At 40.6% G+C, this 16,244-nt stretch overlaps 1 protein-coding gene across 3 annotated transcripts; it reads right to left on the bottom strand.

Moving 5' to 3' along the window:
- LOC308394599 (uncharacterized protein) lies at positions 1-15,811 on the bottom strand. Of its 3 annotated transcripts, XM_080878999.1 has the most exons (23): positions 15,585-15,810; positions 15,267-15,381; positions 15,024-15,155; positions 14,865-14,931; positions 14,562-14,738; positions 13,996-14,121; positions 13,711-13,851; positions 13,408-13,533; positions 12,556-12,678; positions 12,258-12,380; positions 12,040-12,162; positions 10,388-10,510; positions 9,952-10,074; positions 9,450-9,575; positions 7,638-7,766; positions 7,439-7,531; positions 7,175-7,270; positions 6,812-6,907; positions 6,535-6,630; positions 4,661-4,762; positions 4,478-4,583; positions 1,379-1,495; positions 1-704 (listed from the first exon to the last, which is right to left on the bottom strand). In XM_080878999.1, exons 3-23 carry the CDS (start codon positions 15,144-15,146, stop codon positions 626-628), a joined length of 2,415 nt encoding a protein of 804 aa, XP_080735125.1. In that variant the 5' UTR covers positions 15,147-15,155; positions 15,267-15,381; positions 15,585-15,810; the 3' UTR covers positions 1-625. The 3 variants fall into 3 exon arrangements, with proteins under 3 accessions (XP_080735125.1, XP_080735124.1, XP_080735126.1); XM_080878998.1 differs by lacking the exon at positions 15,267-15,381 and having other exon boundaries at positions 15,585-15,811; XM_080879000.1 differs by lacking the exon at positions 15,267-15,381 and having other exon boundaries at positions 14,562-14,735; positions 15,585-15,809.
- Between the last annotated feature and the right edge of the window lie 433 nt (positions 15,812-16,244).

Here is a 16,244-nt window from a genome sequence, read left to right as displayed (position 1 = left end):
TATAGGCAATAGTTTATTTTGAATTTGTCACTTTAGGCATTTTTTATGTTGCTATCATTGTTAATCTAGATAAAAAAAAACATGAGTAGAGCTCAAAACAAAAAAAACTGGCTGGATGTTAGCTATCTGAGTAGTGACGATCCATGGAGGTGACTGGGTTCGTTTGAATATACGTTCAAGCTGATTAATGTTTTACAGGAATTTCAAACACTGAACTTGTGCTTATTTCATAAAAGGTTGATTATCAGTACTACAGTGATAACATGGCTTACAATAAAACTGCTGCTGTCATGAGATCTACTCTGAGATGACTACAGAAAAACTGTCCCGTTCGAACATCTACGTGCTTGAAATCTTCAAATATTTGTTGATGTGAACTCATTTTTATTCAATCGCTGACATGATTTCACAGACATTATAAACCTTCTTTATGACAGAAGTGTAATTTAATTTCAACACAGAGGCTGATAATCAGGTAAGACTTCTCCCAGAGAAGCTGCAACACCCTCAGCACTTTACATATGATGTTACATCAGTCCGTTTCTATCTTCCTGTGTTGACCAAAAGATTGTCTGGAGGATGACATTTTCTTATGACAAACCACTTTCACTGTATCCAGCGCTGCTTATCTGCTCTTCCCCTGTGGACACTGGATTTTGTAGCCCACCCTGTAGGCCTGCAGGTATACACGTGCCTGGTTTATCCTGAAAACACAACCACAATCACACAACTGTGTGATATTGTATTCTAATCAAACTGGATTAACACAACCTTTAACATATGTTAAATCATTTGCACATGTTAAACTCAGTCAAGCCTCGCTTTTCATTGCGTTATTGGAAACGCTTTAAAAATACTTTCACAGCATATTTAATCCAGTTAAGTGCAAAAGTAATTACATAAAGAATAGCTGACAGTAAAGTCCTTGAAAGTTCATTTCTTTGACAGGAAATTAAACCACGTTGTGATTAGGAAAAACTGCAACTGCTGCCAGATACTTCAGTTCAGTTCAGTTCAGTTCAGTTCATTTTTATTTCAAACATTTCAAACATGTGCCTTCACAATCATTACAAAATATCATTCCATTATTTGTTTGAAAAGGAGTAGGCTGAAGTATTTACTTATTTGTCCCTACCCCCTCAAGTTTTACCTCTCATTCATTTAATTTTTTTTTTGTCTTAAATTAAACAAACAACATATGAAACATATAAACATATGAAGTAAAACAAAACATAACATACATAAATCAAAAACAAGAAATTAGCAAGCCCCACCACAGTATAGTTTCTTTCATATGAAAAATACAGAATGTGTATATTTGCAGATACACAAACTTCATGAATTAGTGTTGGAGAATCCAGGAGGAAAAACAGCTTACCTGTATTTAGTACAAAGCTGAACTCCGAAAGGTCCACAGCGGTCAACGTAGCTTTCCCTAAATGCTTTCCTCACCCCTCGAGCCATACTCACTACTGTAGTGACCACTGGGCATGTCCTAGGACACAAATAAGCACAAGACATGTATTGCAGTAAAGTGCTGTTCCTGAAAAACTTGAGAACAACAGATGACCTCACATTTGACCCAAGAACACTTTGGTACACAGAGAAGTTTATGGTGAAATCGTCACCTCTCCACCACTGTGCTTGACAGTATCACGTGTTTGTTCTGATACACTGTGATTGTTATGTCAAAAGTGGTGCATTATCACCAAATATTTCCATTTTGAAATCGTCTGTCAAAAGGACACTGTTCCAAAGGTTTTCTGGTTTGTTCAGATGCAACTTTGCAAACCTAAGCCGTGCTGCCATGTACTTTTTGAAGAAACAGACATAAAGAGGGTTACATTTCTCTCCATGTGAGAAATCCTTCTCATAAATTTTAAGGGCTTGAATAATCAGGCCCCATCTTATTTAAAGACCTTATAGTACCGTATCAACCCATTAAAGCTCTGAGAAATGCACAGACTGACCTCAGTATGAATTTCTATAACTCCTGGGAAGATTGTGGCAATGTGTTAACACATGCCTGAATGCTCCAGACAATAATGCTGGTAACGCTGATTAACAGTTAATCAAAAGGCCTTTGATTAACAGGGCCAGGCTACTACTTTTTTTATTTTATTTCTGTGTTCACAGAGTCCTGTGAAAACTTTCTTTTGCATATGATTTTAGTTTTGTCCTGTTGGTTTTTTGTGTTTATTATTGTTTAATTACTTCAAGGCACTGATTGATGTTTTGGGGCTAATTTGCAAGCTAGTAAAACTCAAATTTGGGGATTTCAAATCCTCGATGAGATTTCGATTTTTTTTGTAATGCTGAGTTTTATATGGGGAGGTTTGTTTTTCCAAAAAGAATATTGATAATGTCGAATTATGAAATTTGCACCAGGTTATGTTTGGACAAATTAGGTCCACTGAAAATAATTAATTTTAGGAAAGATTAATATTTTGTTTGTAAAGGAAAATAGGAAAGTTTGACCAACAATGTAAATGATCTTGTACCACTTTGAATGACAGACTTTAACTGAAGCTAAACAGCGCTTACAGTTTGGGGGAAATGTTAATCCGAGACATTTAATATTGCTTGTGTGAAGGTGATTTGGTGGCATCACGTTATAGCACAGACAAGCTGGAAGAGGACCCCATAACACTGGAGGATCTGCGTGACAGCAAACAAACCCAAACACCAGGAAGGACACTAGCCAGCACAACCAGGCCGCCAGGGCGCATGCCCAGCAGCACAGGATGACCCAGCCCCCCAGCCCCCGTTTTGTGCTGGGTAGATTAAGTGAGGAATCATGTTTATTGGGGTCAATTAAATAACCAATTGTGAGGTGAATGTTTTCAATATAAATGCTGATGAGTACACATCTTCTTTCTGGGTCTTTCTGTGATTGTAGTTTTGTGAGAGAAATTAATTCTGTTGTTAATCAAAATAGCAGCTTCTCTATCCGGTGTTACAATTAGCTGTGAATATGTGGGGAAACTGCAGTGACTTCAATGCTGTACTTTTGTGTCTGTGTTTCTTGCAGTAGACTTGCATCTGACCATGGATTTATTAACTCTCTGAAAAGCCTTCAGTTGATACAATATTCTGTAGCAAGAGTACTGACAGGGACTAGGAAGAGGAACCAAATTTCTCTCATATGGTTTCTCTTTGTTGGCTCCCTGTTAAATCCAGAATTCAATTTAAAATCCTTCTCATAAAATACAAGGTCTTGAATAATCAGACCTTATCTTACCTAAAGACCTAATAGTACCATATCACCCCATTAAAGGCAAGGCAAGTTTATTTGTACAGCACAACTCAACAACAAGGTGATTCAAAGTGCTTTACAGAGACATTAGAAACAAAAACAAATAAAAGCATGATTTAAAATTGATTAAAACAATCAAACAAACAAACAAACTAATTAACAAACAAACAAACAAAACAGTATATAAAATCAAAACAGATAAAATCAGAACAGTAGATAAAATCAGTAGTTAAATGTAAGTTTTGAAATTTAAGCTTAAAAGTGTGGATTTGGTGCTTTATTCAAATGCAGCTGAGAACAGGTGAGTCTTCAACCTGGATTTAAATAAACTGAGTGTTTCAGCTGATCTGAGGCTTTCTGGGAGTTTGTTCCAGATATAAGGAGCATAAAAGCTGAATGCAGCTTCTCCGTGTCTGGTTCCGACTCTGGGAACTGATAAAAGACCGGATCCAGATGACCTGAGGGATCTGGAAGGTTCATACTGGGTCAGGAGGTCACTGATGTATTTTGGTCCTAAACCATTCAGAGCTTTATAGACCAGCATCAGAACTTTAAAGTCTATCCTCTGACGGACAGGCAGCCAGTGTAAAGACCTCAGAGCTGGACTGATGTGGTCCACTTTTTTGGTCTTAGTGAGGACTCGAGCAGCAGAGTTCTGAATGAGCTGTAGTTGTCTGACTGATTTTTTAGGTAGACCTGTAAAGATGCTGTTACAGTAATCAAGCCTACTAAAGATGAATGCATGGACTAGTTTTTCCAGGTCCTGTTGAGAAATCAGATCTTTGATCCTTGATATATTCTTGAGGTGATAGTAAGCTGACTTTGTTATTGTCTTAATGTGTTTTTCTAAGTTTAGGTCTGCATCCATCACTACACCCAAATTTCTCGCCTGGTTTGTGGTTTTTAGATGTATAGATTGAAGTTCTCTGGTGACCTGTAATCGTTTTTCTTTGGCGCCAAAGACTATTACCTCAGTTTTGTTTAGCTGGAGAAAATTTTGGCACAACCAGTCATTAATTTTCTCAATGCATTTACCAAGAGCCTGTACAGGGCCTCGGTCTCCTGGTGACATTGTGATATATATTTGTGTGTCATCTGCATAGCTGTGGTAGTTTATTTTGTTGTTCTTTATAATCTGTGCCAGTGGGAGCATGTAAATTAAAGCACTTCACTCTGTGAGATATGTTATGTATGGATGCTGTAGAAGTTACTGATACTCACAGTCTCTCACAGCGCAGGCCTGCAGTGCCCTCGGGACAGGTACAAGTGTTGTGAGGGCTGCATGTGCCTCCATGTTGACAGGGTGGCACACAGGGTGTAGTCACCGCTGCAGACACAGCACACAGCATGATCCTTTGTACACATACTGTATATGTACACATTCTTCCACACTCATGGACTAACCTTGTTCACAGAGCTCTCCAGTGAAAGCTTTGGTACAGCGGCACCGGTTGAGGCCCACACACACGCCACCATTTATGCAAGGTTTCTGGCACACAACAGGCTCTGATCAAGACAGAAAAAAGAATGCATAAATCCAAACACATTGAGTCTTCTTATTAAACATGGAGCATAGATTATTTAGAGGATTTGGGCAGTTATAAATTACACAATGAGCAGAACATACATTTATCAACAACAGTGTAAGAACAAAAGGCTGGACGGTGTTTCCACAGAAGTGGTCTGCGCTTTGTGTTTACGTCCTTTTTGTGCTGATTCTGAAGCTGCAGGTTTTTATTTCTCTTGAAACAATATTGACTGAACCAGCAGCAAAAGAAGATCCAAACTATGCTTCACATAAACATCGTCATGAATTCACTCTGACTTTTGCTGTTTTGCTTCCACCACGATAAAAATCACACTTCATGCAAATCTTTTTCCTGCATTATTCGCACAAGTCTACCGTTGTTTACAGGCTGTCGGCCGCTGTTTTTTTCCTTTTACCAACTTCCGAAAACAAAGCCTCATTTCTGCTGTTCAATACTGAACAAATTTAAACTCATGCAAAATTGCGAAACGCTCAGCTGTGTCTCTAAAACCTCTGTAACTTTGCTCTGCTTCACTTCAGCAGCATCAGGTAATGTTCATATGTTGATTAATGGTTTTCTTTCGTTTTTGATCTACTGCAGAATATTTTTATATTTATTTTTATGTGTTTTATCCTCAGCTACTTTGACACAAAGGCATCTGCTGTGATGCTCACACCTTTGATAAAGTCTCACAAATGTCAGCTTTCTTTTTATAGATATAAAAATCTGGAAATGTACTGATGCATGATCTGAATTATTATATTTCTGACTGTCTGAGGCAAAATTTCCCCGAATCAAATCAAATTGAATCGAATTGTGGATCGAATCGATTCGAGACCTTGTGAATCGGAATCGAATCAATTCTAGAAATCAGTGACGATACCCAGCCCTAATGGTGAATCACCGGTGCATGATTAGAAGCAGGTGCGCGGGCCAAAAGCAGAAGCTCTCAGTGAGCAAAACCAAAACACATGTAGCCTTGCAGGGCTGGCCGGGTAGACACAGAGACCATGACAGTAATGACATTTTCCCACTTAAAAACACTGTTACTGATTGGAGAAATAAAAGCTCCAGATGAAAGTCTGGACATTAGAAACGTGTTGATTATGAAGCTATGCACTGGCAGACACCGCCGCATGTTATGATTGAAGGGCTTAGCTCTACACCACTGACACAGAAGAAAAATGTGAAGATTTTCAATAATTACTGAATATGCTCTGAAATGCCAGGTGACAAAACAGGATGGAACAATAAACGCTGCATATTTGTCGGTGTCTGGTTTCAAATATAAGAGAAAGAGTCCAGAAATACGTCACATGATTGCTTCTCTCCACCCATAAGCACATCGAATGAAAAACATCTCATCTTATTTGGTCAACGACAACAACAACAGCAGAGTAGTGCAACAATGGAAACAAACAGCAAGCAACAGGGAGAAGAAGAAACCACGGGAAACCATGCTGCATCCACTGGTGTCAACATCTAATTTCACATCCAATATCACACTAAAGCCTCCAGCTGCACAGAAGCAAATCCCACTCACTGCATAGAGGAAAGTAATCCGAAGACATGAGAAGCTTTATATTACTGTTTTTTTTTAAATAAACACAAGTGGTTGTTAAAATTACATCCATGATCATTTGTAACTTACTGTGTAAACATGGTTTGATCATATTTTAGTCTGAATATATTTTAATTATGCAGGAAAAGCTACACAGAGATACAGTAACAGAGAATGACTGATCTCACCTATCTGGCATCGAGCTCCTTGCCATCCACCAACACATGTGCATTTGTTGACGTCCACACATCTTCCCCCATTTTGACAGGCAGGAGTGCAAAGGGCTACAAAATGCAAAATAATATAGTAACACGCAGTCTGTGCAGAAAAATGTCTTCATGCTTTTTTTGTTTTTCTGCCATCCTATAGCCCATATTTTACCAGAAACTGTTTGGAGGCAGGTGGATGGGTAGATCTCGGTGGTGCCTACACACCTGGGATAATTTATTGTATTACATTACTCACGCAAGAGGCACTGGGGGCCAGTGTAGTCGGAGGGACACTGGCAGGTGTCAGGTCCCACACAGCGACCACCGTTGGCACAAGGAAACTCACACACAGCTGAGAAGAGACACGAAGAAAAGTCAAAGCTAACAATCAGATGTCGAATCCAGAAGAAAATGGCATTGTGACACACACGTAACCTGTGCACATGCATTTATACATGCATGGATATATGTACCAGTGCCTCTTTGTCTTAGGTGAGTGCAGAACATCTTATAAAAGCATTTTCTGGGCAACACATTGATGTAAACAGTGCTTCTAAACACTGTCCACTCTATTTATTTGATGTAACACCTGTCCCTCTGATCCCCAAAGGCAGTGTACCTGTGTGGCAGCCTGCTCCTGTCCAGCCGCGAAGACACAAACACTCGTTCCAGCGCATACAGGTACCTCCATGAGCGCAGGGAGGGGAGCACATGGCTGAAACATGCAACGAAAAGGGCTATAATACTCCTCTTTGCATTAAAACCTTATACTAACCTCAAAGGACACCGAAAAGTGCACAAAAAAAGAGACACAAATTAACTTTAATATTCCTGTGAAAAAACATTTTAATTATATATATATTATGTGCAACGTTTATTGTACCTGAGCAGCCCACTCCAGGATAGCCTGGAGGACAGTCGCAAATGTTCGGGGCAACACACACTCCATAGTTCTGACAAGGGGGGTCGCACACAGCTGGAAAGGCAGAGATGCTAATAAAGATAAGTGAAGGAATTGAAATAAATCTATTTTTAGATTTTTAAAAAGTCCTTAACACTACATAAGATTATGTTTGACTCACGCTGGCACTTGGTGGGGTCATCTTTTCTAACTATATAGCCCTCCTTGCAGGTGCAGTTAAACCCACCAGGATGATTCACACACAGCTGCTCGCAGCCTCCATTAGTGAAGTCCTCACACTCGTTCACATCTCATGACAGAAGACAGAAGGAGGGCAATTAAACATTAAACCTACGTGACAGTTGCTTAATTTATGGTTGGCTAAGTGACAAGGCATGCCCGCCTCTGTATTCATTCAAGGGAGTCGTTAGTCCATAACAGACTATCAAACTATCAAATTTCCTTTTTTATGAATAGCTTCATGAAAAGAAATCACATGGTGAATGCAACGCAAATGAGAAGCCGATCTAATCTCTGAAAGCCTCTCTGGCTCTTTAGCCTTTTCAAAATTGCTGTCTGGATAATCTACAGTCATCAGCCACTTTTGCTAGTACTGGGTTTTGCCTTAATTCTTCAAAGCACAGATTCAACAAGGTGCTGAAAACATTCCTCAGAGATTTTGGGTCTCAACTGGCATGACTGCATTGCACAGTTGCTGAAGAATTATCCGCTGCACATCCTTGATGTGAAGGGCCTATTCCACGACATCCCAAAGGTGCTCTATTCATTATGATTATGTATCATGACATAATCTGAGCTTTCTCACATAGCGCATCATCCTATGAGAAGCAGCCATCGGAACATGGTAAGCCTGTAGTCAGAACGGGATGGACATGAAAAAATACTCAGGTATACAAAACAATGCTCAGCTAATACTAAGGGGTTCAAAATGTGCCAAGGAAACATCTTCTACACCACTGCACCGTCACCAGCCTCAATTACTGATACAAGGATGGATCCATGCTTTCCTCTTGTTTATGCTAAATTACTCACAGCAGAAATCAAGATTTATCAGACGGGTGGTCTGTGGGAATTCTAGCTTCGGTTTCCTGTTGTCAGCTGACAGGAGTGGCAGAGTGATGCCCTGCTGTCGTAGCCCATCTGCTTCAAGGTTACACGTTGTTTGTTCAAAGATGCTCGTCTGCATACTTTGTTTGTAACAAGTGGTTATTTCAGTTACTGGTGTCTTTCAATTAGTTTAAAGCCGTCTGGCCATTCTCCTCTGACCTTTGTTATCAACGTGGCATTTTTACTGCCAAGAGAACTGTCACCCTCTTTCTCTTTTTCAGACCTTTCTCTGCAAACCCCAGCGATGGATGTGCTTAAGAAACCCTCAGACAAGTCTGTCTGGCACCAACAACCATGCCATGTTCAAAGTAATTTAAATCACCTTTCATCCTCATTCTGATGCTCAGTTTGAACTTTAGCAGGTTGTCTTGACCACATCTGCATCCGTGAATGTAAAAAATGTCTTATACAGTCTTTGGTCTACATGCCTAGAAGCACTTAGATATTTGCATTAATGGGCAGTTAAAGAGGTGTACCCAATAAAGTGGCTGGTGAGTGTATTTCTGCTGGATTCAAGAGATGGTAAAGTCATTTTAATTATTATTTTGATATTAGGCGTTATATGAAAAAGGATATCAGGGCTTGTTGCACCGATACGATCTCATAACTATGGAAGCCTGTTTCCATAACTCAAAATCTTTCTCAAAATTTTGACTTATAAACTCGAGATTTTGAGAAAAGTAACTTGAAATTGTAATCTATGTGAATGACATCATTTTCTTATTACCCAGAAGGATATGGCGCAGAGGAATGTGCACACAAACCAGATCGCAACAAATTGGTGCTTTCGAGAGTGCGTTTGCTGATAGTAACGCCATGTGATTCAGCTAATAATAAAGTGCTGGCAGTGAACATGAACTCTCACCCACACAGCTCCTCGCGTCTTCGTCCAATTGCCAGCCAGCTTGACAGCTGCACTGAACGTGGCCCTCAGCCCTTACAGTGCACATATGGTCACAACCACCATTTCTCAGCTTACAGGATGTAGCATCTTTTTGGGTAAAAAAAAAAAATAATAATAATTTTTAGCTTGGTACACAGAAATACTGAACAATAAAGAAGACTGCGTGAACTTGCTATTTCAGCTTTTAAAATGGGAAATTTGGTGCTATGCTTCTTCTTTTTGATAGAAGAAGCAATGTTTTGACTGCTGATCAGAAGGAAAAAACATATTTAGCTGTGTCATGTCACATTAAAAGATTTGATCTTGATGAAAAATCTGTGTTAAAACACCAGGACAAGAGTTCTTAATAAGATTTTTTTATTCAGATTTGAAAGAAGTGCCTACCTTCTGTTTTTGTTTTTTTTAATAATTATATATTTTTGTACACAAAAGACTGTAATGTCAACTCTGTAATCAAACTTACTCCTGCAGTTTAGGTTGTCTATGTCTAACAGCAGAGGAGGGGGGCAATGGCAAGTATGTCCCCCTGGAGAATTAGTGCAGGTGTGGGAACAGCAGCCATTCTGGAGTTTACATTCATCGATGTCTATGTACACAAACCCACACACAGAAACACACAGATCATAAACATCATGTTTGGACAGCTCTCTCTTATGCATGCAACAGATTCCTCACAGTCTGGCTTTCTCATCTCACTAATTTTCCAAAATGTGCCCTCAGGACAACTACTTCCAGAGTGTCTGCACAGAAAATATGCACAAGAAAAACCAGAATCACATGCACCAAAATAATTAGCAAGAGATAAGACATATTCATGGCAGATTACTACTGATGCTTGGCATGTTTAAATGACCGAAAATGATTGGGTAAACAGCAGTGAGTGTTTAAGAGGGACTGACCCACGCAGGTGTGGCCATCAATATGCAGCTGGTAGCCGGGTCTGCAGGAGCAGTGGAAAGAGCCCTGAGTATTGATGCAAATGTGCTCGCAAGTCCCATTTAGTCCCACACACTCATCCACATCTGGAGAGATCAGCAACATTTAGATTACTCTTGCGCCATGGCAAAACATGAAATAGATTCAGCACAAGGACTCATTTAGACTTGAAATAAACATCTGAAATTCTATTAGCACAAAATTGCACAAACCTGGAATACCAGCTAAGTGCAGAGTGACTGAATGGAGAGAGCAACAATGGCTATGTCTTTTGAGAATGATGCAGAAGCCCACAGAGATGATCTCTGCTGCCCTCTGTTGACTAGCCGCACTATGACTTGACCTTAGAACCTCGTCCCTAGGAAATACAGCAACTGTGTTTAGGTTTCAATTTAATGGTTACTGTGTGTAACTAATTAAAATGAAGAGGACGGTTACATTTTAACTACTGTACTGCCCATCTGATTGGCTGTTATGGTGGGTGGTGCAGCACATTTTAGACTGCAGTTTGTTTTACTTCACTCATCAATAATAAAGGCAGTTTAAAGGTCTCACAGCCATGCACTGTGACACTTTAGCAATTTCATACATTTACTGCAAGCAAAAATATGATGCAAGGATCTAATAAAAATGTGTATGACATCAGATTTGACATATACAGACTGTACAATAATAACAATAATAGTAATAACAGAGGTCTTGATCCATAGCTGTAGTTCCCGATCTATTTTTTTGCATGCTTCTGCTGCCATTCCCGTTTGTTCACTTAATCTGTTTGGTTTGGACGGTGTTATATCATCATCATCATCATCAGAGGTCATCCTAAATTTCTGAATTTTGTCCTGGACTACATTTGGTCACAATAACAAATAAACTCCTCTGACAGTAGCAAAGCCCACATTTTAGAGTTAATGCAAACAATATACCCAATACTTGGATTATATGGAGCTTTAGAGAATAAGCAGAGGGGAACAGGTAGACACAATCATGTGACAAATAAAATTTTCACAAGACTATGCAGTCAAATGAAAAAGTAAGCAAACCCCATTATTCAGCAGCTTGTAGAACCGCTGTTAGCAGCAATAACTTCATTTCAGCACCTCGATTCTCTCCTTTTCTCTCCATTGTTGTAGGTTTGCTGTTCTGCTTGGAATCATTGCCCTGTTTCATGACCTAATTTGAGCCAAGCTTTAGCTGTGAGGTCGACTCAGGTCCTGCGGCTGCAAAACAAGCCTAAATCATCAACTCACGTATACCAACTGTCAAGCACCATCCACCATGGTGCTTGACAGTTTGTATTAGCCATTTGCACACATGGTGTGTTTGATCTTTACCAAATGTGGCACTGTGCATTACGGAGTAACATCTCAGGAATTGGCCAGTATTTACATTAAGGGTGTGCTTACTTTTTCAGTAGATCCACAAACGAGTTGATTCTGATTATTTATAGAACACATTTCACAATAATAAAAGTTGTACAACTGTTAACCCACAGCAAGAATTAAGAAGCCTATTTTCTAAAAAGTCAAACTTTTTTTTTTTTAAAGTAACATAAGAAAAAGTCATGCTTACTCATGCCTACTTTAATAACATCCTACTACAGCCTGCCTTTTACCTGTGCAGCTGTGTCTGTCCGGGTCCAGCTGGTAACCCGAGGCACACTGGCAGCTGTAGCTTCCTGGCTCATTGGTGCAGTTGTGTTCACAGCGACCATTGTTCACAACACACTCATCAATGTCTGTAAACAAGCACATGTAATGCTCATACAGAGAAAGTAATGCTTACATGATACAAGTGGGTAACAACAAACACACACACCCACCCCTTACCCACCAAAACAAGAGTGTCCATCGCCGTTGAAGCCCTGGTAACACTGACAGAAATACGACCCGATGATGTTACCGCACCGAGCGTTGGCGTCACACGTGTGACCACCAGATACACACTCATTCTCATCTGAAGACAGACAGAGAGCCGGTTCATTTCTATTCAGTGAAGCTTGTACTACCACTTGGGATAATTTTAATGGAAGGGATAACAGCAAGCATTAAAACACGCGCACACAAGGAAGCTGACCCCGTCCACAGGAAACAGAGTTTTCCACGGAGGGACGTCAGCACTAATTGCTTACCTTCACAGTGTGTGCCGTTTCCCCGGTAACCCGGTCGACAAACACACTCGTAGCTCCCAAGCGTGTTCTCACATACGCTCCGTCCATCACACGCCACGGGACTCTCTATACATTCATCCACATCTGGGACAGAGACAAAAGGACAGAATAGTTTAGTGACATGGATACAACATATGACTTCTTCTTCTATGCATTGTTGACGCAATTTGCAATTAAAAATTATTTCATCTAGAGAAAAGGAAATTTAATTCCTGCAAAGCACTCCCTTAATTTACTGGCAAGCAATAAAGGTACGAAGTCATTTTCATGTCAACAACCTTGTTTTAAATAACTGTCACTGAACCACTTTGGGAAGCTGTGGTAATAGATTTTTTTTCTTTTTCTTCTTTTAATTCCCCTTTAGTCCATTTAACATTGCTACTTTCTGACAGTAGTGGTAAAATCATAGTACATAATCAAGCACAGCGCAGATGTTACTATGAAAATTTAAGCCATGAAAAGCAGGCACAGAAAGCACATCATGCCTTGGCACACAGAGTAACCTGGGTACACAGGATGTGCTGGAGGACCAGGGGCGCAAAGAAGTCGAAAAGAAAGTGAACAGACTTCTTTTTTTTTCTTTACAGAACAAAAGAGGAAATCAGCCTTTAACGTGAGGGTGAAAGAGGGACAGGAGCATATATAAGCAGGCAAAGCAGCAGATTGAAGCTGTATCTTGCTGCAAAGCATTTCTCTCTGTCAGACAAAGTTCTTACTTTGCAGAAACTCAAATGAAGTATGTTAAAAATTCAAAACACCAGATCAAATCTGGACATCGGCCTTTTTCAGTCGTGGTGATGTTTAATGATTTACCGACACAGGCAGCAGTCTCTGCTCTGAAGCCCAGCTGGCACTGGCATGAAAAGCTGCCAGGAGTGTTAACGCACACATTTCCCAGCTCGCGGCGACACAGCTCCTCAAAGCTGCACTCATCCACATCTACAGAGGAGTAACACCAATAAATTATAAGATAAATGGCCAAGTTTAACAGATGCAAACATTTAAGTCATCCCGGGTTATGATGTAGCGTGTCAGCCTGTATTTTATGCTGATATACATTTGGATGTACATGCATATTTTATCAAAACGCACACCAGACTTCAACATTAACCTCACCTACACAGCCTCGCCCATTTGTAGCCATTACATATCCCTCATGGCACGAACAGGTGAAGGAGCCAGGTGTGTTTTTGCACTCAGCCTCGCCTTGACAGGCCTGCAGGCCTGTCACAGCGGCCAAAGCACACTCATCAACATCTGCAAGACCCATAAGAAACACGTAAATTATGATCATACTAAAGAGGCGCTGTGAAAAATTTCTGAAAACCTGCATCGGACATTTCTTTTCCCCCCACAAACACACACACACAAATAGAAAAACACACACAGAGGTTGACGAACCCTGGCACCCGTCAGAACCCATCAGGTAACCACGGAGACAGCTACACGAGTAAGAGCCGGGGTTATTAATGCAGCTGGCATGGAGGTCACATGGTCCTGGTCTCTCTCCTTCGCACTCATCAACATCTGTCCAACAGAGATAATACGCTTAATCTAACTCAGACACCTGCAGTTTTACATGGTGATGTCAAGCTGACAAAAATATATGAATAATATATAACACAGCTCTGAAATATTAAATGCTAAAGTTTTGTAAATAAATTATAATGCAGTTAGATCAGCTGGTAGCTTGTTTCTCATCACTCATGCTTGCTTCTGAAAATTTGCGCAGTACAGTTAAAAGTTTAAACACAACCGTGATACTAATACACATTAATATTTTCCAAGAGAGGTTTAATGAGCCTGCGTGCAATTTTGTTCACTGGGCTCATGTAACGTAGCGTACCTCTATGTTGTGTTGCATTGCTGTAAATGTTAAAAACTCAAAGATGTCAAAAGCATTTTTATTTTTTTTGTGATTTTACAATTCTACAAAAAGCACTTTCCCAGTTTTGATCACTTCTTACCTTTACACTCAGCTGCTCCTTCCAAGGTGAAGCCCTTGGGGCAAGTACAGTTGTCACCATCCTTTACCATGATGGATGGACAGATGCAGACATTGCTGCTCTCATGCATCAGCTGGTTTCCTGGACACTGTGGAGCAAGGCTAGAGTTTGGGGAAGTTGTGGTGGTCAAAGGAGCTGCTAATGCAAAGAAAAAGAGGGAGCTGCTGAAAGGAAATGCTGAAATGTAAGACACAGCACAACAAAAGAGAGAAAAAATAAACACAACAAAAGACAAAATGACCAAAAAAACCCCAAAAAACTCACAGGTTGTAGGTGTGTGGCTTGGTGTTGGTTCACTGACATTTCTGAGTGCACTCTCGTTCACCTGGGTCTGCAGCAGGAAAAGGCAACAAACTGAGATTTATTTATAGTCTGATGCTGTCAGACTAACATACATGTAAGAAGCCTTCCTAAACCACTTGCCTGGCTCTTAGTGAACACTGTGTGTTTCACTAACTTGTTGTCATTTTCCTGAGGGCTGCTCAGAGGTTCAGCCACGGACATCAGCAGCAGGCCTGCTGACAGGAGAGTCCAGAGGTGAGCCATCACCTGAATCTGTGTGGAGAGGAAGAGGAGAAGATGAGGTTACTCAGCCATCAATAAACCAGAGTTTAAAAATAGATAAAATGACACAGAGCATTTCATAGTTACTGTAAAGGTGCTCACCTATTGAAAACACAGAGGCACACAGACACACAGTGCATGTCCGGGCAGGCAAAACAACAGCACGAGGGGGGGAAAGAGCACTCTGTTATTAAGTTAACCCCCGAGGCTGTCTGCACTGAACAAAAGAGACTTACATCACAGATCACACTGAAATGTGTCTAATTTAACTGAGAAGATAAGTTTTGGCAGCATCTGTATTATCCCGAAACTCTTTGCGAGAACAGCTAAAAGAAGGCGATAAAAACAAATGCGGGACTAACTGTTTCTGTGAGTTGGTGCGAAGCAAAAGATGCGTAGAAGTCGCGTAAATCGACGTACCTGGGTTTAGATTTACTCTTAAGTAGAGGGCTCGGGAACACTGAGGTTTCCAGAGGCCACAAAGCGATCCGGTTCTACAGTGTATCTTCTGCAGAGACGAGGTGCTCATGCAGACGCACGCCAGCTCTGTCAAGAATAGGGGGGCTGTACGATCCTGCAGTGACTCCACATCCTGTCCCGGAGCTCTGCACTTCCCATTCCACAAATCCCAAATCACCGCAAACAGGCAGCAAAAGGCTGGCCTGGAGGCTGCTTTAAACCCTGGCGTGGATGTCATAAACGAGCCCCGGAACAAGGGAGGCCAAATCCTTGCAGCTCAGCTTCCCTGGGCGGTTCATACAAACACGCCAAAGTAGAATCAGACTGATCAGAGCGAAAGATGAAAGCTCAACCGCTTCAGCTCACCTTATGCAAATATCAGATGGTTTAGAAATAGTTCTGTCATAACTTGGGACTGTGATAAGTGGGGTTCTCAAGGGGTCTAATCATTTGGCTTAACTGTAAAAAAAAATACCCCCTACAGGGCATTCCACATAGGCCACTGCACCCTGCACCTCACAGGAGAGTGAAGCACAGACCCCCCCTTATTAAAAAAGCCTTTTCCTTCAGGATATTGAGTGAAAAAACCCCTCACAAATCACAGTTCTCTGAATTTCACTG

Source organism: Rhamphochromis sp. 'chilingali' (assembly GCF_963969265.1).
Source record: "Rhamphochromis sp. 'chilingali' genome assembly, chromosome: 3".
Taxonomy (NCBI): domain Eukaryota; kingdom Metazoa; phylum Chordata; class Actinopteri; order Cichliformes; family Cichlidae; genus Rhamphochromis; species Rhamphochromis sp. 'chilingali'.
This window is presented reverse-complemented; position numbering and strand designations above follow the sequence as displayed.